The 23,054-nt window shown below is 41.3% G+C and overlaps 1 protein-coding gene across 14 annotated transcripts; it reads right to left on the bottom strand.

The window, feature by feature from the left end:
* Positions 1-1,107: 1,107 nt before the first annotated feature.
* hcfc1b (host cell factor C1b) lies at positions 1,108-22,736 on the bottom strand. Of its 14 annotated transcripts, XM_067526971.1 has the most exons (11): positions 18,457-22,736; positions 18,272-18,340; positions 17,886-18,046; positions 17,390-17,816; positions 16,821-17,214; positions 16,382-16,725; positions 16,065-16,181; positions 15,511-15,673; positions 6,948-7,036; positions 6,161-6,302; positions 1,108-5,789 (listed from the first exon to the last, which is right to left on the bottom strand). In XM_067526971.1, the coding sequence occupies exons 8-11, from the start codon at positions 15,602-15,604 to the stop codon at positions 5,722-5,724; spliced, it is 393 nt and encodes a 130-aa protein (XP_067383072.1). In that variant the 5' UTR covers positions 15,605-15,673; positions 16,065-16,181; positions 16,382-16,725; positions 16,821-17,214; positions 17,390-17,816; positions 17,886-18,046; positions 18,272-18,340; positions 18,457-22,736; the 3' UTR covers positions 1,108-5,721. The 14 variants fall into 14 exon arrangements, 11 of the variants coding, with proteins under 11 accessions (XP_067383072.1, XP_067383068.1, XP_067383075.1 ...); XM_067526967.1 differs by having other exon boundaries at positions 1,108-5,226; positions 5,722-5,789; positions 17,886-22,736; XM_067526974.1 differs by having other exon boundaries at positions 16,821-16,909; positions 17,074-17,214; positions 17,886-22,736.
* Between the last annotated feature and the right edge of the window lie 318 nt (positions 22,737-23,054).

Below are 23,054 nucleotides of genomic sequence, written 5' to 3'. Positions count from 1 at the left end.
TCTCTTTTTTTGGTTATTAATGATGTGATGCTTACTGAAGCAGCAGGATGAAAAGACTTCGAGACAAATTATCTGCTCACACTCAGATAAATGCTTCGCAACTCTGTGGACAGAGCTTCAAAGAACAGATGGACAATGAGCTGAAGATTACTGTATGTAGAAACCACAAGTTTTTTGAAGGTAGAGCAGTATAATGTCTAAACTGTTTACTGTACATTTCTAATCACAGTTGTTACACATTTCATAATAAAACACTTTTTTCAGTTTTTTTAAAATGAAAACAAATCACTAGTGAGCCAGGAATCTCTTTCACTAAACCAGAATCAAAAAGGGTCCGTTCCTCCTTCCATGGTTTCATTTAAAAGACTTCTACATATAAGCAGTACACAGAGTGAGCTGGCAGGCAGAGTTAGTTCTAAAGAGATCTGCTTTCACTAAACAGGAGCTAAAGCTACCATGAAACACTTGGACTAATGGTCTATTTTTAGACACAAAGCTGCTGAATTAATGATACAAATGATGGTCATTGAATGCGGTGTCAAATTCTTTCTGCAACGTGGAAGTCCATCAAACAACATCTCCTGAACTTAAACTTGGCCTCCCTCTCCTTCTGTAAGGAGACGTAAAGCAGAGCAAAGCCAGTTCTCTGTGTTACTGCACTAAGAACTGGGACAGAGCTGGTCCCTGCTGATTCATACATTTATACGATTGATGGACTGAGGACATTTTGGTCCTACTCCCTCTGAAGGAACCAGGGTTTGAGTTGGAGCTCCACTGTGGTGATGTACAGAGACATGAAGACCATCCACATACTTATGGATCTGGGTGTAGCTTAAAGTTTATAAACACTTCATAACTAGTATTTACATCTGAGGGTTTCCTCATGATAGGCTGCAACAGGAGTCACAGACCCCACCTCTAACTGTACAATAAACTGCAATAGAAACATTTAGTGAAGTAATAACATTTTGTTCTTAAATTATTTTATAATGTGAACAAAATAAAGTGAATAGGTTGGGAGGCAACTGGAAGTGAACTCCATACAGGCAGTAGAAAAATCCACTAAATATCTTTATTGTTTTAATGAATATTCACAATCAACACATTTCCAAATACAAAGTTATCAACTGGCCAATCAGTGAGCTCCATCACTGCAGCAAACAAACAACACAGGAAGAAACAGAAACTTCAGAAGAAGACATTGCTTCACTTACAAAAGTTTATAAAGTGAAAAAATCTTTTGATGCTAAGGAAAGAATTGAATTTACAACAGAGCTGATTTAAACAGCGCCGACAGTGCCCCCACCCGTGTATGTCACCATAAAATTTAACCTTTAAACAGGACCCCTGAGTCCAATTTTTTAATTCAAATTAAAGCTGAAATGCTGTTGACCCCCCCCCCCCCCCCCCCCCCCCAAAAAAAAAATGAAAAAACTGTTCTGATTGGATGATAATGTACAAATAATCTACAAGCCTTTTATTTTGTTTTGTCTCCAGCAAATCAAGAAGCCATCACAGCTCTGCCCTCTTCTCCTTCTCCTCATCACAGTAACCAGCTGCAGGGCAGAGCCTGAGACAATGGTAACTAATCACAGTCCTTAGCTAGCTTTCAGCTGCTCCTATTGGTCTGTTCTGAACTTCCCCCTCCTCTTCTTAACTTAAATAGAGTTTGAATTGTGCAAGGTGTCCTCTCTCTGTCCCTTCCTGCACGCGTCCCAGGCTTTGGAACTGTGTTTGTGTTTCCTCCACGCAGGTCCCACCAACCTGTCCACTCCTTTGTTGTTGCTTCAATTTTTTTAGTTCAAATTAAAGCTGAAATGCTGTTGACCCCCCCCCCCCCCCCCCCAAAAAAAAAAAAACAAACAGAAAAAACTGTTCTGATTGGATGATAATGTACAAATAATAAAAATACACAAAAATAGTACAGTCACCTACTCATATTGGAAAAAGTGAGTTTTCAGCTTTGATTTAAAAATAGACAGTGAGGAGGCCTGTCTAACTTGCGAATGCAGTGCATTCCACAAATTGGGTTCTCCCCTGAGATTCTGCCGTGTTCTCGGCACGTCCAGGAGCAGTTGGTCAGCTGACCTGAGCGACCTGGAGGGGGAGTACACAGCAACTCATAGAGATATGGTGGAGCAAGACAATTTAAAGGACTTAAAAACAAATACATTTTTTTCAAAAATGAATTCTAAGATTGACAGGCAGCCAGTGCAGTGATGCTAAAACCGGAGTGATGTGATCTCTCTTCCGTGTTCCAGTTAACAAACGTGCAGCTGCATTTTGTACTGGCTGAAGACGGGACAGGGACAAGTGAGAGACACCAAAATACAGAGAATTACAGTAATCCAGCCGAGTTGTGACAAAAGCACTGATTACTGAATGGATTTAATTTTTGGCAATTGTCTTAAATGAAAGAAGCTGGACTTCACCAATGTCAAAGGGCCCAGGTCTACAAGAGGGGGGCCACTGCTGGTGCTCGGACCAAAGACAATAACCTTTGTCTTTTTTTTGAGGAAATTGAGAGCCATCCAGGCTCGTAATATATCTGTGTGTCATCTGTGATATGAGACCCTCACATTATTCACCTTATTTACAAAAAACTTAAGAAAGTTTTCACATGCTTCCAGGAAACGTTCCATACTAACAGTCCTCCGGGCATTAAGAACAACATCTATGGTGTTAAACAGAACACGAGGCTTGTGACAGTTTGACAAGATGATATTTAAAAAGCGTTCCCTTTTTGCCTCTTTTACAATAGCCTGATAACAATGCCACAACTCCTTTAAAATTTGAAATTGACACCTGCAGCTTGTCCTTCTTCCACTTTCGTTCAGCTTTTCAGCACTTTTCAGCCGTCTGAAAGCGCGAGTTGTATAATTCAGCCACGGCTCAGCTTTAACTTTAAGCTGCCTGGATTTAAACGGAGCCACGGCATCTAGTGCCGTTTGACAGGTGGAATGAATCCAGGAGCTGAGCTCGTCTGTATCGTCTGTAACACATAGACTCAGGAATGACCTTGTTTGATGGAAAAAGGCCGAGAACTGAGCGGCAGTGAAAGGCTTTATAATACGGCTTAAAAGGTTTTACAGGGCAGCGTAATGTTAAATAATACAGGTATATGATCAGAAAACACTGCATCACAAATCCTCAAGTTAGAAACAGATATACCATAAGTTAAAACCAAGTCAAGAATATGTCCATGCTCTTGCGTGGGTTTCGAAACGTTCTGAAGAAAAAAAGTCAATAAGGCTTAAAAAGCACACATGTACATTAAAATCTCCAACGATAGTGACATAATCATACTTAGGCATGATTTAAGCCAAAAATTCGGAAAATTCATTAAGAAAATTGTATTTGGGTGGACGATAGATAACTGCGCACAGCACAGGTTGAGAGAGACCCGGTTAGAACAAGTCAAGATCAAAGCTGGAAAAAGAAGACCACAGAGATGGCTGGCTAGATTTATATGCAGATTTATAAACAGTGGCTATTCGCCCCCCTCGACCCAACATACACGAGGAGTTAAAATAACTGCAATCCCGCGGTAAAAGTTCAGGAACAGCGCTGGATTCACCGACATTCAGCCACTTAAACAGCCGATAAACACAGAAAATCTAAACTTTGTGAGGTGAAGAAATCCTTAAGGATAAAAGTGTGCCAGAGACCTAGCATTAATCAGGCCGAACCTGACAGGAGCTGGTGGCGCCAGAGTGCTGATGGTCCGGGGGGCCCGGCAGAGAGGCCGCAGGTTCTCCAGATTTCCCCCACGGTGCCTGGGGCGAGAAGAACAGGGACGGCGGGGCTGGAACAGGTCCTCCTGGCCAACGACAGGTACCAGCCAGGCATTGACAGGCTCGAATGAGCGCCAGGAGGGGAAAAGGCGATGAACCACTCCAAGCTCATCCAACGAAAGCGCGCCAGACATGTCTTCAGCTTCACCAGCCTGCCACTGCGTTTACCCCAGCGACGGTGGCGTTTCCGCCGTGGAGGTAGTATTTTGAGTGAAAGTTGTCAAAAGCACAAACACAAAGAAAATGATCAGAGACAGACGGTAAGCCATATAAACTGGCGCCATCTTGGAATCTCAGTCTTAAGGAAAATATTAAAGTGGTTTTAAGGGCCAGGAGTTCTGACATTGGATTCAAATGTTTTTACTGTACCCTGATGGCAGTCCAAACACAATGCTTGACTTTTGAACAACAAAATGAATTACTTTTATTGCAAATGTAACGTGATAAAATGAAATATGAATGGGAATTTAAAAGAAACTTGGAGGAAGAGAGATTTCGCCAGCAAACTGAACAAGCCAAGTTTGATTTAGGGCCTTAGCCCTAATGAACACTTGTTTGGATATGCTGTGTGTGGCCCATTGGCTGTGTTGAAGGATTGTTGTGTGTAGGTAGAGCGCCTGAATAATTCTGAATCACTCCATAATTTAGATGAGTTGCTTTCTCATTTGACTCAATCTAAAAAATAAGAACTGGCTGATCTCATACATAAGTATTCAAGTAATTACCTCGGGATCTAATGTTTACTCCAAGATTTGTCTGATACCCTGCTTTCATCTAACTGACTGGACAAAAATGCAGCAAGAGACTGAAACATTTCTGCCAAGATGGGTCTTAAACAATCTTGTTGTGGATACAAGCATTCTTGTTTCTGAACCCGGATCTGAGTCACTTAACTTAAGAATTGCCACATTAATTCTTGTTGACGTGGTCTTTTGGCCCTTTCTCAGTGGCAATGGACCTGCCTGGCTGTGTGACAGGATGCAGTCTTGGCTAGCAGATAGACCATCTTATTGTGTAGAATCTTTGGCTGAACTAAATCTGCTCTAGACTGGCTAAAAGGCCATTTAAGCCTTGTACTTGAGTGGGCACCGCTGAAAAGAAGAGTGCACCAGATCGATCTAATCTAATCGATCTTTAGAATAAGAGCGTCACTGATGTTTTCACTGATTAATTGCACAGCCCTAGGGCTGGTAAAAGTTGTGGTCTGTGTGTTACCTGTGCAACTGCCTCACTGACTTCCTCATTAACCTGTAACACAAATGCTACTGACGACGACACATCATCTGATTGGCTGTCTGTATGAATGGGCTCCTCCTCCTTCACAGGTGGTTCTGTCACAATAGCGACAACCTCAGAAGACTCTGCCCTGTACCAGCCCCAGAGAAGGCAGGGTCTGTAGAATCTCCCTGGAAACCATCTCCACCCTGCTGAGCTGTTACACACAGGACAGGAAGTGAGGTCCTCAAGCATTTGATGCAACACAACATCAGCATCAACATTGGATCTACAGTGATTGTCCCCACTAATTCGGCCAAAAATCTGGGGGTCATCATCAACGACCAACTGAGCTTTAAGGACCACATCTCCTCAGTCTCTAGGGCTTGCAGATTTGCTCTTTACAACATCAGGAAGATCAGACCCTACATCACAGAATATACAACCCAACTCATTGTACAGGCGCTGGTCACATCTCGTCTTGATTACTGCAACGCTTTGTTGATGGGGTTACCGATATCCACAATCAAACCCTTGCATATGATCCAAAATGCGGCAGCTCGCCTCATTTTTAACCAGCCAAAAAAGACCCATGTCACACCACTTTTTAGATCTCTACACTGGCTTCCTGTAGCTGCTCGCATCAGGTTCAAAGCTCTGTCTCTTGCTTACAGGGTGGTTAACTTGACAGCTCCCGCTTACTTCAACTCACTCATTCAAGTCTACAATCCTTCTTGCCCGCTGCAGTCTGCCAACGAACAACGTCTGGTGGTCCCAGCACTGCATAGAAGACACCAAGCAAAACTGTTCAGCGCAATGATCCCACGATGGTGGAACGAGCTACCAAACTCTGCACGCTCAGCTGACTCTCTCCCAATATTCAAAAAACTGCTGAAAACTGAACTCTTGCGCATCTTCCTATGCACTTAAATCTCTTAATAAAAAATAAAAAAGAAAAAAAAAGAAAAACCTTTCTGCTGTCTTGCACTTGTATCTCGTGAACTGTGAACACTTTTCTGATAGGACTTTGCTTTGATGTTTTCTCCTTGACTTAGATTTTTGCTTGCCTTGTACCTCACTTGTAAGTCGATTTGGATAAAAGCATCTGCTAAATGACTAAATGTAAATGTAAATGTAAATGTGTCACTCACCTGTAGTTATCATATCCTTAGTTAGTCTGTCCCTGATAAACCAGTTCCAGGAGATGTCCTTCAGGTTTATCTGCAGGTTTACCTGTAGTGGCAGTGTTGGTGGTTCCGGTCTCGTGGGTCTCACATGGTGGATTTGAACACACTTGAAACCACGAACAGACACTTCAATTTTCTTAACGCACCTATTGTTGGGTCCAAACAACCACAACAGCGCTGATTAAACCTGGAGACACAGTTCAACAGCAGTGAAATAACACACAAGAGTCGACTTTGCAGTTTTACTTGATCAAGGGGAGCCCAGCGGGGTCTTAGTGACTTAACACTTTACCACTCAGCCAACTCCACCGAGCTCTTCCTTGTTCACACTATTTATTGGAAACAGAGATCAAAGTAGAAAAACTCCTTATAAGTATAGAACAATGTGAAATGTAATTCATCACATAATGATAATATACCATTGCACTGGTCAACAATCTTAAAGGTAAATTACAAAGGTAATCTATCAAAGCTATATGGTGTCACTAATGACATCATCAGTACATAGACACGTCACAAACACACATTACATAAACAATTACATTACACACACAGGCAAACATTACATTTAATGTTGGAAACAATTACTAAATTACGGGCTCCCCTTGATCAAGTAAAACTGCAAAGTCGACTCTTGTGTGTTATTTCACTGCTGTTGAACTGTGTCTCCAGGTGTAATCTGCGTTGTTGTGGTTGTTTGAACCCAACACCTTTAACCAGAATTTACCTGTTATTTTAGGTGTTCTCTCACCTGTCTGACTCCTCCTGCTCCTGCTGTGGTGGTAGTGTTGGTGGTTCCGGTCTCGTGGGTCTCACATGTTGGATTTGAACAGGGGATTCCTGCAATCAGACAGCCAGCAGGTGCAGGAACAGTTGGAGGTAGGTTAGAATTCATCTAAAGTATGAGAGGGGAGCAGCTGAAGGTCAAGATTCAGAACTTACAACCAAGGAACCTTTTCAAAACTGAGAAAACACCTGCACAGTAAACATTAATCATTTTTAATAAAGATGTTTGGAATAACTCAACAGACAGAGCTGGACCAGATCTGCTTCAGTCCACTGACTCTAATCTTCAGTCACTGACAAATTGTTTAGATATGACTGATATTTAAACATAATTTGGCAACTTCTTCCAAAATGGCAGCACGTTACCAGCCCATCTCTCTAACTTCTGACTGATTGTGTATGTTTGTGTGTTTTAGTGAGCCTGACAGTATTACTGGGGCATTTTATGTCTGTGCCATTGATCAGATCCCCTGTTGTTTATTTGTATATGTTCGCAGTTATCGTCTTTACTGCCTACTACGAAGTTCTGTTGCTCCGTTGCAGTGCTTTTGCCGCCTGGCTGAATACCTCATCCCCACCCTTTGTGTGGCCAGAGGGTGTTGCCATTTGGCTATCCAAGGTATCAATTCGATTGCTGCTTAGCCATCTTTTACTGGAAATTACAAACGTAATGGATTATTTACTCACTTTTAAAATGAGAATATCTTTGATTTAGATGCACTATGTCTACTCAGTGTGTTCAACACTGGTGGTATTCTCAACTACTGCAAAGCCCCCAGTGCAACCCTGTCTCCCTTTTCTCCCGGCAGGGGAACATGCTCAATTGCTCCATTTTTACTCACAACTGACTCTTTGCTTCTGGTCCGCATATCCAGTATTATGGCTCTGCAAGACAAATTTTAAATATCTCTCCATTATTCTTTTGATAAAATATCCAATAATGTTACTAAAAAAGAACTCCACACAAAACCGTTCAGGCAGAAGTACTGTATTTTTCTGCTGCTGTTGATAACAGGGAATATCCAACCCAGTTCAGGTTCAGATTACTGCTCGCTCACCACTAACATATTTCCTTTTGACAGTTTTTGCAACTGCAAAACCCTTGGATTAATTGGGACATGCTCAACCCTCCATTGGATGCATTAAAACTTATCCCAGAGAGTACAGGAAATAATAATACCAGAAATAATACAAATACCTTGGAATCTGGTACAATAGAGGTCATCCTCACTAACAGGCTAGCTAGGTGTAAAACTGCAGTTTTTTTTTGTTAAAGTCTCACTGTACTATAGCTTGCGTTTGCCAGTGCACCATCTCAAGAAACGCCCCTTTAATAGTTTTCTAACACCTTCTAAAAAACTTAAATGAAACTGCTTTTTAATATGATCTAGCACAAATTGAATGGGATAGACCTGGTTGTATCCTTAAGTAGAAGATGCGTGGACTTATTTGAAAACGTTGTTCACGCAACAAACGCTCCCCCTAAAAAATAAATTGAAGTAAATAAATAAAAATTACAGGAAAAAAACTAATTGCACCAAAACAAACACTATTGTGTAGCCATATTTATTGATTTGGCTAAGCTGTCTGATTCTATGGATAACTCCATATTGCTTGAGTCCAAGATATAGGACATTCCGGGAGCTGTCTGCCGTGGTTCAGAAGTTACTGGCCGTTTTCAGTCAGTTAGGGTTGAGGGTCTTCTCTTAGATCCTTTGTCCCTATCTAAAGGTGTGCACCAAGGATCCATACTGGATCCACCTCTGTTTAATATTTATGTTAACAACATCAAACAAGCCACTGGTAACTCTCATATAGATTTGTGCGCTGAAGATACTATTATTTATTCGGCCAATTCATCCATAACCATAACCACTGCACTGTCCTCCCTGCAGGCCAGTTTCAGTAGTATTCAATGTGGTTTACTTAGTTTTAAACACAAATAAAACAAAATGCATTACAGGATGCAGTACTTTCAGTTTGGCAGTCCACATCATGCTGATTGATACTTCAGCACCCTTCTACTCACTGAGTTTCTGTTCCTTTCAGGAAAAGGTTATCTGGATCAGCAACCTCCATCGATAGGCATTACATACTGTGCAGCATCATGTCAGAATAGTTAACAAGTTCATCTGCTCAGTCACTGGTGTCGACTACTCTGTTGGTCACAGTACTCACCAGAAACCTGAATGGTTTCACATGGTACATTGTGCTCACCTGCTCAACTTGTTCTGTCTGTGGCGATTATTAATACCATTGTTCATCTTTGATTAAATAATAGCAATAAGATTAAAACAGCAACAGTACCATTTCTCAACTGCAGCTTTTAGTTCATACTGGAAGAGGCAACTGTGGCGGTGTTGGTCATCCCCATCTCATGTGTCTCGCAGGGTGGATCGGAGCAAACCAGCATCACTACAACATCATCACAATTACATTATCAACCCAAATGAGCAGTATTTTAGTACAACCCCAATTCCAAAAATGTTGAGACGATGTGTAAAACGTAAATGTAAACTGAATGCAATGATTAGCAAATCTCATCAACCCATATTTTATTCACAATAAAACGGAAACAAAATATTAGATGTTCATGGAAAATATTTGAATTTGATGGCAGCTCATTTTGAATTTGATGGCAGCAACACATCTCAAAAAAGTTGGAACAGAACAACAGCTGGAAAAGTAATTGCTGCAAATAAAAAACAAAAAACAAAAACAAATGGAGCATTTCACAACTAATTAACTAGGTTAATAACTAACTAACTAGGTTAATTGGCAACAGGTCAGTAACATGACTGGGTATAAAAAGGAGAATTACAGAGGCAGAGCCTCTCAAATGTAAAGATGGAAGGTCACCAATCTGTGACAAACTGTCTAAGAATTGTAAAAAGAATTAGAAAAATGTTTAGCATAACTCTTTGAAGATCCCACCATCTAGAGCAGGGGTGGCAGTATAAATGTATCTAAATGTAACTAAATGCAATGCAAAATAAATGCAACTACTCCTTAATGTTAAATAACTCTAGATAACTTTCATTTCATTTCTAGATAACTCTAGAAATGTTTGCTTGTTGCTCTGTTATAACATAAATCCTTTTAATTTGTCAGCTTATGAAACCCACATTACTCCATCGATCAGCGATTAAACTATCCAAGTGAATAAGGATAAATAACAAGTTATGATATTAACGTTGTTCAAAACTTTTTTGTCATAGTTGAGAGGGGCAGAATAACGGTCGAAACAACAATTGTGAGCTGCTAAGAACAAAAAAGTTTTTAAAAGTCTGTATCTGGTCGGGACACACCTGCTCACAGACCTTCAGCATGCACTGCTTCAAAAATGCACCCTCTGAAAAAGACTTTGCAGCCCATGCAATTTCTTCAGCCACAAAAAAGCTGCATTTCACTGCTGCATTGTTTTTGGTTGTTGCTCTCTTGAAAACATCCTGCTGCAATTGCAATTTGCCTTTTAATTCTTGCACCATTTTTTGTTTGTCTTGAAGGCTCACTTTGGCATCCTTAGCTCCCTGTTTGTTGTCAAAATGCCGATATAGCGTGTACTCCTTGACAACCGCCACTGCCTCATAACAGAAATGACATGCTGTTTTTACTCCTTGAAGCACAAACATACTGTATATTTGCTTTCCCATCTTTCTTGAAACAGCCTTCCATCTGCATCAAGATAATCAGACCTTTTCAGCTCTCGCGGGCCTTGAGTTTGACACATATGATATAGAGTATATATTATCATCAAAAGATTTAGACAATTAGGAGGAATCTCTGTGCGCAAGGGACAAGGCAGATGTCAAAACTGGATGCATGTGATCTTTTGGCCTTCAGGCACTGCATTAAAAACAGACATGATTCTCTACTGGACATCACTGCAAGGGATCAGGAATATTTCTAGTAATCACTGTATGAACACAGTTCACTACGCAATCCACAAATGTAAGTTAAAGCTGTATCATGCAAAGTAGAAGCAACATGTGAACACGATTTAGAGATGCTGCCATGGTCTGTGGGCAAAAGCTCATTTAAAATGGTCTGAAGCAAAATGGAAAACTGTTCTGTTGTCAGATGAATCAAAATTTTAAATTTTTTTGGAAACCATGGACACTGTGTCCTGTGGCCTAGAGAGGAGTGGGACCATCCAGCTTGTTATCAGCTGACAGTTCAAAAGCCTGGATTTCTGATGGTATGGGGGTACAATATTGGTGTAGGCAGCTCAAACATCTTCAGCAAGACAATGCTAAACCACACACATTTAATCCAAAATGCGAAGAGTTCTGACTGTAATTAGCAAAATATTTCACCTTCACTACTTTCTCTCCATTGGCTTCCCATAAAATCTAAAATAGAATTTAAAACCCTGCTTCTTACATATAAAGGTCTGAACGTCCAGCTCCATTATATATAAAAGACCTCATAGTTCCATATCATCCCAGTAGACCACTTTGTTCCAAGAATGCAGGCCTACTAATGGTTCCCAGAATTTCCAAAGGTAGAATGGGAGGCAGAGCCTTTAGCTATCAAGCTCCTCTCCTGTGGAACCAGCTCCCAGTTCAGATTCAGGAAGAAGACACCCTCTTTACTTTTAAGTCTAGACTTAAAACCTTCCTCTTTGATAAAGCTTATAGTTAGTTATAGTTATACTGCTAAAGGCTGCTTGGGGACCCACCCCCCGATGCACTGAGCCCTTTTCTTCCTCTTGTCCCTCTGTCCTCTCCTCTCACCCCACAATTGTCACCACTGTATGACAGTAACTTTGTGTCTTCTTTCTCCTTTAGTTGTCTTTGTCCTTCTCTGTCTCCCTCTCTCTGTCCTCTCTCACCTTTTTGCAGGTGTCCCCAGCTTTGGAGCTGTGTGTTTTCCAGTGTCCAGCTACTGGTCCTACTAACCCCCCTGTTGTTGATGTTGTTTTTTTGTTGCTCTTTTTCTTTTCTCTCTTCACTTTCCACTCACCCCAACCGGTCAAGTCAGATGGCCGCCCACCCTGAGCCTATTTCTGGCCTAGTTTTTCTTTGTTTTTTTGATTTGTTGAGTTTTCTCCATCAGTCTTTACAGTCTTGACTTTATTATGTAAAGTCCCTTGAGATGACTTGTGTGAATTGGTACTATATAATTGGTACTATATAAATAAAGTTGAACTGAGCTGTTGCTGTTGCTAATTCTCAGTTTAAATGAGTCAACCCCCCCAAGTCATATTAATTACCATGTTCCTAGAAGCACAGGCCGAGGTGGAGGAGTTGCAGCAATCTTCCATTGTAGCTTATCAATAATTCCTAGACCTAAACATAGTTATAACTCATTTGAGAGTCTTACTCTTAGCCTTTCACACCCAAACTGGAAAACTCAAAAACCACTATTATTTGTCATCGTGTACCGTCCTCCAGTCCCTTATTCAGAGTTTTTGATTGAATTTTCTGATTTTCTATCTGATTTAGTGCTTAGTACAGATAAAGTCATTATAGTGGGTGACTTTAACATCCATGTAGATGCTGACAGTAACTGTCTGAGCACTACGTTTAATTCATTATTAGATTCAATTGGTTTTTCCCAAAATGTAAATAAACCCACTCACTGTTTTAGTCACACGTTAGACCTTGTCCTTACGTATGGAATTGAAGCGGATAATTTAACCATATTTCCTCATGACTCTCTTCTGTCTGACCATTTTTTAATAACATTTGAATTTACAATAACAGACTATATAGCAGGTAGGGAAAAATTCCACTATAGCAGATGCTTAAGTGAAAAAGCTGTCAACAAATTTAAAGAAATTATTTCTTCATCATTTGCTTCACCATATGTTAATACAATGGAAAGTAGTCTCCTTAATGTTACTCCTGCACAAGTAGATTATCTTGTTGACAATTCTGCCGCCTCACTACGTACAATACTCGATAGTGTTGCCCCTCTAAAAAAGAAGGCAGTAAACCAGCAGAGGCGATCTCCATGGTATAGTTCACAAACACGCAACTTAAAACAGGAAACACGAAAGTTAGAAAGGAAGTGGCGTTCCAGAAAGTTAGAAGAATCTCATTTAGCCTGGAAAAATAGTTTAAAAATGTACAAAAAAGCTCTCAGTGATGCCAGAACAGCATATTATTCATCATTAATAGAAGAAAACAAGAACAACCCCCGGTTTCTGTTCAGCACTGTAGCCAGGCTGACTAAGAGCCATAGTTCTGTTGAGCCTACTATTCCCTTAACTTTGAGCAGCAATGACTTCATGAGCTTCTTTATGAATAAAATTGTAGCTATTAGAGAAAGAATTCACCAGATCCTCCCCCCAAAAATTACAGATAGATCTTCATGTTCAACAGTGCTAGAGTCATCGATAAGGCCCCACTCCCTGTTAGACTGCTTTTTACCCATAGATCTCTCTGAACTAACTTCAATTATTACCTCATCTAAACCAACAACCTGTCTGCTAGACCCTATTCCAACTAAGCTGCTCAAGGAAGCTTTACCCTTAATAGATACATTCATATTAGATATCATAAATCTATCTTTAGAAACAGGCTATGTACCACAGGCCTATAAGGTAGCTGTAATTAAACCATTACTTAAAAAACCCTGTCTTGACCCAGGTGTTTTAGCCAATTACAGACCAATATCTAATCTCCCCTTTATTTCTAAAATAATTGAAAAAGTAGTCGCAAAACAATTATGTGTTCACCTTCATAGGAATAATTTGTATGAAGACTTTCAGTCAGGATTTAGAGTTCATCATAGTACAGAAACAGCACTGGTAAAAGTCACCAACGATCTTCTCATGGCCTCAGATACTGGACTCATCTCTATACTTGTTCTGTTAGATCTTAGTGCTGCATTTGATACCATTGATCATAACATTTTATTACAGAGACTGGAACATGAAAATGGAATTACAGGAACTGCACTAGGTTGGTTTAAATCTTATCTATCTGATAGATTTCAATTTGTTCATGTTAATGATGAATCCTCCATGCACACAAAGGTTAGCTATGGAGTTCCACAAGGCTCTGTGTTAGGACCAATACTTTTTACTTTATATATGTCTCCTTTAGGCAACATTATTAGAAAACACTCCATAAATTTCCAATGTTATGCTGATGATACCCAGCTATATTTATCTATGGAACCAGATGAAAATAATCAGTTAATAAAGCTTCAAGCATGCCTACAAGACATCAAGGCCTGGATGTCCCACAATTTTTTACTTTTAAACTCAGACAAAACTGAAGTCATAGTATTTGGGCCCAAAAATCTCAGAGATATGATGTCCAACCATATTGTCACACTAGATGGCATAAGTCTGGCCTCCAGTACTACTGCAAGGAACCTTGGAGTTATTTTTGATCAGGATCTATCCTTTAACTCACATATAAAACAAATCTCTAGAACAGCCTTCTTCCACCTACGGAACATTGCCAAAATTAGGAGCATCCTGTCTCAAAGTGATGCCGAAAAACTGGTCCATGCATTTGTTACCTCTAGGTTGGACTACTGTAATTCCCTACTTTCAGGATGCCCCAGTAACTCCCTAAAGAGCCTGCAATTAATCCAAAATGCTGCAGCAAGAGTGCTGACTGGAACTAGCAAGAGAGATCATATTTCACCTTCACTAGCTTCTCTCCATTGGCTTCCCATTAAATGTAGAATAGAATTTAAAACCCTGCTTCTTACATATAAAGCTCTGAATGGTCAGGCTCCATCATATTTAGAAGACCTCATAGCACCATATCATCCCAGTAGACCACTTCACTCTCAGAATGCAGGCCCACTTGTGGTTCCCAGAATTTCCAAAAGTAGAATGGGAGGTAGAGCCTTTAGCTATCAAGCTCCTCTCCTGTGGAACCAGCTCCCAGTTCAGATTCGGGAAGCAGACACTCTCTCTACTTTTAAGTCTAGGCTTAAAACCTTCCTTTTTAATAAAGCATATAGTTAGTTATAGTTATGCTGCCATAGGCTTAGACTGCTGGGGGACCCACCCCCCAATGCACTGAGCTCCTTTCCTCCTCTTGACCATCTCTCCTCTCCTCTCATCCCGCAATTGTCACCACTGTATGTCATTAACTCTGTGTGTTCTCTCCCGTAGTTGTCTTTGTCCTCCTCTGTCCCCTTCTCTCTGTCCCTTTCTGCAGGTGTCCCCCGGCTTTGAAGCTGTGTGTCTTCCAGCGTGAAGCTACTGATCCTACCAATCTGCCAGATGTTTTGTTGTTGCTTTTGTTGCTCTGTTCTTTTCTCTCTCCCCTTTCCACTCACCCCAACCGGTCGAGGCAGATGGCCGTCCACCCTGAGCCTGGTTCTGCTGGAGGTTTCTTCCGTTAAAGGGAGTTTTTCCTCTCCACTGTTGCCTATGGCTTGCTCCAGGGGGAATTGTTGGGTTCTCTTTATATATCTTTATAATCTTGACTTTATTCTGTAAAGTGCCCTGAGATGACTTTGTTGTGAATTGGCGCTATATAAATAAAGTTGAAAAAAAAAAAAAAGCAGTAACTAGAAGCTAAAAGTAAAAGTAGTAGTTCTAGTTTGTGTACCAGTATCAGCTGCAGTATGTCCTGTGTTTCCTTCTGCAGTAATAATTGTAGTACTTGTACAACTTCCCGGTTCTTCTGAAGTAGGAGAAGCCATGATGGAGACAGGTAGATCCTGGACCAGCGGCTGAGCTTCAGCACCACTCGGAGTTGCAACCAGGGTAACCTGGAGGAAAGACACAGTATCACTGCAATAATACTACAGTACAGAGATACAAAACCACAGGACTATTATTTCAAAAACAAAACCACACAACTACTATGCTACCAAATAACTTTAAAGTTCATGCTTTACCTGTTTAGGTTTTTCTGCTGCAGCGGTTTACATTTACATTTACATTTAGTCATTTAGCAGACGCTTTTATCCAAAGTGACTTACAAGTGAGGTACAAGGCAGCAAAAATCTAGGTCAAGGAGAAAACATCAAAGCAAAGTCCTATCAGAAAAGTGTTCACAGTTCACGAGATGCAAGTGCAAGAAAGAGCAGAAAGGTTGCCAAAGTAACCTGACTGGCCAGCGTAGCATTTGTTGCTTGTTGCTTTGCTTGTGTCTGTTACCTGTGTAACCCCCCTGCTGACCGGCTGCAGTGATTTTAGGAACAGTGGTAATGATTTTTCCTGCAGTCCCTGGAGTTACCACCTTGGTGGTCAGGATCATGATTGGACTTTTTGCAGCTGTAGGGGGAGAACCTTTTTCAACCAACAAATTAAAAACAAGCTTAGGTACTCAGCTGTGCCCTTTCTCACCTGCACCACCTTGCAGAGAAAATGGTCAATAGTCGCTTATATAGCACTTTTATCCAAAACACTTTACAATCTTGATTCCCATTCACACACACACACAGATGGTGGTGGCTGCCATGCAAGGTGCTTACCTGACCCACCAGGAGCAACTTGGGGTTCAGTGTCTTGCCCAAGGACACTTCGACATGTAGCCAGCAGCGGGGATCGAACCACTGACCCTGTGTTCCATGGTTCCCTTACCAACTGAGCTACAGCTCAGCTATTAGAGCTACAGCTCAGTTATTAGACACACAGCAGACACAGGGATGGTCTTAAAGATGGTGGTTCCGGGTTTGGAGGTTGTTGGGGCGACACCCAGGATGGTAGGTTTGGTTGGTGTGGATCCAGCCTGTCCAGTGCTGAGAATAGTTGTCTCTTTTCCATCTGCTGATGTCACCACCTTCAAGATGGTTCCCACTGGGAGAGTGCCCTTTTGCTGAAACAGAAAGGACGGGTTCATCCAGTTCTTCTCACATATCTCCAGTGATATACTGCGAGAACTAATGTTTAGTACATAGTAGCAGTCCTCACCTGTCTCCAGGTCATCAGATTCAGACAATGTCTTCACCGCAGCTGCAGCTTGGACTTGCTGCCACTGTGTCTTCCATCACTGAAAGAAACTTTTAGAACACTTAAAATTAAGTCAGCTGTCAGACTCCTGTTTTTCTTTGTTCCCCCCTCAAAAGAATCATGGAAACATGATTTTAGAGAAGATGTGTTTTAAACAGATAATGTCCAGTGTAGCAGAGTAAAAAGGGAATATCTCGGCATGTTTCGCCTCTACCTGGGACCCCTGCAGGTATGTTCGTGTATGTAGTTGGCATACGTATACCGAGGTTGAGGCAGGCCAGTGTGTTGGTGCACTTCCACTTCCACCTTAACATCATCAATTACCAGAGGAACCCAGCTTCCAAACACAAACATCCTGACAGAGAGAGACAGGTGAGAGGGTCATAGAATGGTATTAATATTATTAGTGTTACAGAATGTAACAGCAGTCATGTTAATAGTATAATACACAATAATGATAAAAATTTGAACTTTTTTCTTGTTGATTTTAGCAGCAGAGTGCAGGCTGTGTATTATCTGTGTTGTAGTACTTGTTGTTTATGTTGATCGCAGAGTGCAGGCTGTGGGGGGCAGGGGGGCAGTTCCAGTCAGGACCGGTTTACTCCAGGTGAGGGTGTTTGTGAAATCAAAGAACAGAAACCAGTGAGAAGTTGGAACAGTTCAGTTTATCAGACATTTACCCGACACACTGAATTCAGTGTGACAGGTGCTGTCTTACCTACATCTCACCAATATCTGGTACATGTCTCACCCGTTTTGAGGACCCACAGGTTCCCCAGTCTGCAGCCACTCATCCCTCCGTAGATGACCAGTCTGTTTGCATCACAGCCATTTGTCACCACTGCTGTGTGACTCTCTCTGGGCGGTGGTGGCTGACCTGATCGGGACATCGGGACCTCCCAGCCCACCACGTTTGGCCCGGGACGCAGTTCCAGACAATACACGTCATTCAGGTACCTAAGACAAGGGTCAAAGGTCATGTCAAAAACAAGACAGATTAGCTCAGGTAGCACTGTCATTTCTTACCTTGGGATGTTGTTCTTGGGGTCCTTGCTGTCATTTGCCAATCCTCCAAACAAGTAGCAGCGACTGCCAATCAGAGAAAAGCTGTGTCCAAGACGGGGGCACGGGGGTGGGCCGTTCTTTGTAGCCTTGGCCTTCAGACATTTCCACTACCAACGACTCGCCTGGAGGTGAGTCACAGGTTATTCGAGAGCAGCTTTTATATATCAGACTACACTAGAGTTTCTCCAATTAAAGAACAATAACACAGAGCTATAAATGATATCACTCATGAAGCAGCTGTCGTCATCTCTCTTAACCTGCAGACCTCTGAATAATGCAGTATTTACATTAAATTTCATTAATCGACTAAAGCATTATAACAGTGCGCAAGTCAGCTCTGTATCTACCTGTCCAGATTCTTTTCTTAAGCATGCATCATGTTTGATGATCTGTAATTAGTATCCTTGTCTCCTGTCCTGGTGGTAAATAAAATGGTTAATAGTCACTCATATAGCACTTTTATCCAAAGCGCTTTACAATGTTGCTTCCCATTCAAACACCAATGGCAGTTGCTGCCATGCAAGGTGCTCACCTGACCCACCGGGAGCAACTTGGGGTTCAGCATCTTACCCAAGGACACTTCAACTTGTAGCTGGGAGCGGGGATTGAACCACTGACCCTGTAGTCCATGGTCAACTGCCTTACCACCTGAGCTACAACGTTAACGTTGATATTCCAGTAACAGCTTATATTCAGAAAACTATATACATGTCAAAGCAGGAGTCTGAACCTAAACTGGGAAAAACTTGACAACACTGATTAAAAAAAAAAAAAAAAAACCCTGACAATTTCCTTGATGTTTTCCTCACGTAAATACTGCTATTCTGTCACACAATGTGGAGCTGTATTTATGCATATAAACTCTGAACTGTATTGGTAAACACACACTCTGTTTCTGTCCGGTTTATGTTTTTTTACGGTATTATCGGAGAGTAATAAACAACAGAGCCCAATGACATAGAATCCATCTGTTTTGAGGAGCTATACCAGAAGGCTAATGTTACCATTCTTAATCCACTATGTGATATTAAACTTGTCAATGATTATCCCAATGTCGGTGGAATGTCACTTTGATATGTAACAAAATGTGAAACATTAGTAATTAAATACTGACTGTACACAGTTGTTACACAATAGTAACAATTACCATCACAAGCCAGCAGCTTGTATGGAAAAATATTGGATTAATATACAATATACAATACTGAATTATACATTCTACAAAGTAGGTAGTATTCACAGTAACTTGGACCTTTCCACCAGACCCCCCTAGATAATAATGGGCATATTGATACATATGTTACATCAAAGCTATATGTTAGTCAAAGCTACGTCTTTTCAAGATACAATGTAATCCAAACTTTCCCAGCTCTCCATATCCCCTTCCATCTATCAGTGGATCACCAGCTTCCTCAACAACAGCTCACAGCAGTCAAGGATGGAAATAGTTACATCCAGCATATGGAAAACTAGTACTGGTGCTCCTCATGTGTGTTTCCTCTCCCCTCTGCTCATCTCTCTCTACACAAACGACTGCACCTCAAGCGATTCGACTGTCAAGCTCCTAAGGTTTGCAGATGAATCAGTTGTTATCACCCTCAGCCGAGATGATTAGACTGCATATTGACGATCAGCTGGTGCTGTGGTGCAGTCCAAACAACCTGGAACTCAACATGCTCAAGACTGTTGATATGAGATTAGATTTCAGGAGAGTCTGTCCTGTGTTCCTCCATCACAGTTTGGTTTGGAGCAGCCACCAAACAGGACAAGAACAGACTGCAGCGGACCGTACACATGGAGAACCAGGAAGCAGGCAAAGTGAATCAGCACTGAACCCTCTCACCGTGGACACAACCTCTTCCAGCTTCTGCCCTCTGGCAGATACTACAGAGCTCTTTCTGTCAAAACCACCACACCAGAACGGTTTCTTTCCTCAGGCCATCACACCTATTAACAGCTGACCTCATACTCACTGATACATTGCTGCTATCCCTGCTACTGTATACACTAGACACACTAACACTTAACCATTACATGCCCACACAAAAACACACACACTGCACTTTGAATACACAAACAATTATGTTGGAACTGCCGCACACACAGCACCTGGGTCTGCCTTCCTTAGGCCTTTCTAACATTGTCCGTAGTGCGCCCCCGTATGTCATTTTTCATTTTCATGTTGCCTGTATTGTTACTCCTTTAACGTGTCATTGAGAGCAACTAATGAGTAAAGTAAGTCCTTGTATGTGTTAGCATTTGTTTCGTGTTTTTTATTGTCCTTTCGGCTTATCCCGTGAGTTCAGGGTTGCCACAGCGGATCATTGTCCGCATCTTTTGATTTGGGACAGTTTTTACACCAGATGCTCTTCCTCACGCAACCCTCCCCAATATCTACGGGGTTTGGACCGGCACTGCACACCTGGGGATGGGTCTTGCCCAGAGACACTTGGCCAATAAATCTGATTCTCTATACTGTGATTATATATTGTGATATCTCAGCAATGTAATAGCATTTGACTGCCATCAAGGGAATTGTATTCGGTTGTTTATGGCACTATAACTGTTTACTATACAAGCTTCTTTGGAATAACCACGAACTGGATGACTGAGAATGGCAAATATTCCACAGAAATAAAGCATTTATTTGATAACATAATTTAACAACATAATTTTAAAATTACTTGTAAAGTTTCAGATAATTTCCTTTTACACCGAAGGTGTTGTCAGCTGAGACTCTAGCTCTAGGATACAAAATCATCCTGTGGTAGGGCTGGGCAATATGGCCAAAAACAAAAGAATTAATTCAGTGTTTTGGTCAATTCACTTTTTTTGTCCACCTGAACTTAAGCCAAAACATGATTTAAATTTACTAAAGACTATATATTGGCATCAACTCTTATTTGTTTACACACAGTAAATCAAATAAAGAATAACACAATCTATGCAACAATAACCAGAAAGTAGGGTTATGAATCAACATAAAAGACCAATAAAATGACAATCTTTTAGCAGTCCAACAATCTTAAACAGCTGGCGGGCTGTGTAGACTTTGGCAAAGTCCAGACAAAAAAGCTGTTGTTGTAATGCTTTCTAAAGTCCAAATAAATAGATATTCTATCCACTGACATCTACAAATGCCTTCCCTCACTGGAACACAAACACAAGTATTTTCTCACATTAACAGGGTTGACCCAAACAAAGCTAGGGTGTAATCATAAGAATACACCTTAGCTGCGTATCCTTACTACCCCTCCTCAATCCTCCAACCCTGATGCACTTTCACAAGCAAACACACTTCACATAGGTCACACGTCTTGTCTTTTTGTCTTATCTCACACTAGCCGTTATGTTTTGTAATTTGTCAATTGTAGTGTTTTTTGTTGTTGGGGTGGAGGAAGAAAAAAAAGTGTAGACGAGCTTGGGTGTCTCTCTTGCCAGCACCAGGGAGGCATGTTCTGATGCTGAAGCATGCTGGACCGGAAGCTGAGGAACAGAGTTCCATTTATAGACCATAACAACAGGCATACGTCATTCTGTCAGGTATGTAGAAAAAAATTGATGTGACCAGAGTTTACATAGAATAAGGATTGTTTCTTTAGAGCAGCCATTTTAACATACATTCACGTCAGGCGTCGACACTTTGTTTGCCACGGAGGACTAACATCACAACAGTAAAAACTAAATTATATTTTATTGTTTTATATCTAAGTTAAATCTTAAGTTTTCATACAAAATCATCCTGTGGTAGGGCTGGGCGATATGTATTCTCATTTTCATGTTAAGGCTATTTTATTGTTGGTTTAACAGTTTAATGTTGTTTGAGGATAATTCAATGTTCTTTTATTGATTAGTTATTGTAAATATATTTTAACAGGTTTTATGTTTTCTCAGAATCAATTTAACGTTACTTTATTGTCATTTACTTTTTCAATTCTAGGACTGGGGCGTGTCTTTGTGACATCAACAGTGTTTCTGCCAGCTAAATGCTAAAGCTATTAGCATGTGGACCAGCTTCGAGTAGGTTACTCTAGCAAAGCTGGCTAAATCCTCACGTATGACTTAACGGCTTGCATCCGTTTCAGTTAAACCAACAGTATAAAAATATAAAAACTAAATTTAGTTTAGCCTTCTTGGCAATGTTAGAAGTTAGCATTAACAAACAACCCGGGTAGCATTCGCATCTTGACTTTAACTAGTTTCAAATTCAACATAAATGTACAGAGAGAATTAGCAGTGGACCCGGCACGTGTGTTGTACACGTGCAGCTCATCCACGATCCCCTCGTTTCCTCCGCCGGACACCACCATCAGCTTCTTGATGGCCAAGGCTCGGTGTCCGTGCCGAGGCGACGGCGCTGGCACGGTACAGCCCACGACGCGCTTCCAGCGTGGTTGCAGTACAATTTGTTTCGATACCATGGCGCTGCCGCCACGTTCTGCTCCTTCTGATCCGCGGCGACGGAGTAAAATCAATCACAATTCAACTGGGGGTTGTTTTTTTAACTTTACAACTGTCGTAGGCTCTGTGGCAGGGCTCAGACTTGCATTAGCACGCTCAGCTCACTAGCCGGCTAAGTGGAGGTAAGCTACGAAGCTAGTTAGCTTTGGCTACGGAATGGAGACGTTTTCTACGGAACGTGATGAGCTGTCTACGGTTCAGTAACTTTTATCAGACAAAGTTAATTAGCATCCTCCTTTAAAGATCAATGAGACCAGTCTCTGACTATAAGAGGGATCACTGTGGAGTTTTAGTTTCTCCTGCGACTGCAGCGGCCAGTGCACCATTTTAAACGGAGGAACCGTATGCAGATTCCGTATATAGCCAACGGTAGCTGTTCAGGCTAGCAGACACCGGCGGATAAGAGCGCTGCTCGGTTGCTCCACAGACCGGTGTCAGGTTGCACTTTGGAGGCTGGAAACTGCTGTTAAATATTCTGAGCCGGACCCGCCATCTTACTGCTAATAGCTGCTAAACAAAACTGAGCAGCCGAAACAGTGAGGAACTGGTAAAGCTAGCCGGCTACTCCTCCACCGATAACAATTACATTAGACAGTATATCAATAATTTGCCTTGGGAAATGGAAATGTATATTTTCAGTGACAGAGAGAATTCTCTTTTCAATTGCTT

The sequence above is a fragment of the Channa argus genome, chromosome 13 (assembly GCF_033026475.1).
Source record: "Channa argus isolate prfri chromosome 13, Channa argus male v1.0, whole genome shotgun sequence".
Taxonomy (NCBI): Eukaryota; Metazoa; Chordata; class Actinopteri; order Anabantiformes; family Channidae; genus Channa; species Channa argus.
This window is presented reverse-complemented; position numbering and strand designations above follow the sequence as displayed.

What these genes read in the sequence shown, in the direction of transcription:
- hcfc1b (XM_067526972.1), bottom strand. Translation starts at nt 15,604, where the DNA reads ATGGCTTCTCCTACTTCAGAAGAACCGGGAAGTTGTACAAGTACTACA. An exon ending in ACATACTGCAGCTGATACTG is followed by an intron (nt 7,037 to 15,510) that starts GTACACAAACTA and finishes GTCTGATTGCAG; the next exon opens with GAATCCCCTGTTCAAATCCA. An exon ending in TAAGGATATGATAACTACAG is followed by an intron (nt 5,790 to 6,160) that starts GTGAGTGACACA and finishes TCTTCTATGCAG; the next exon opens with TGCTGGGACCACCAGACGTT.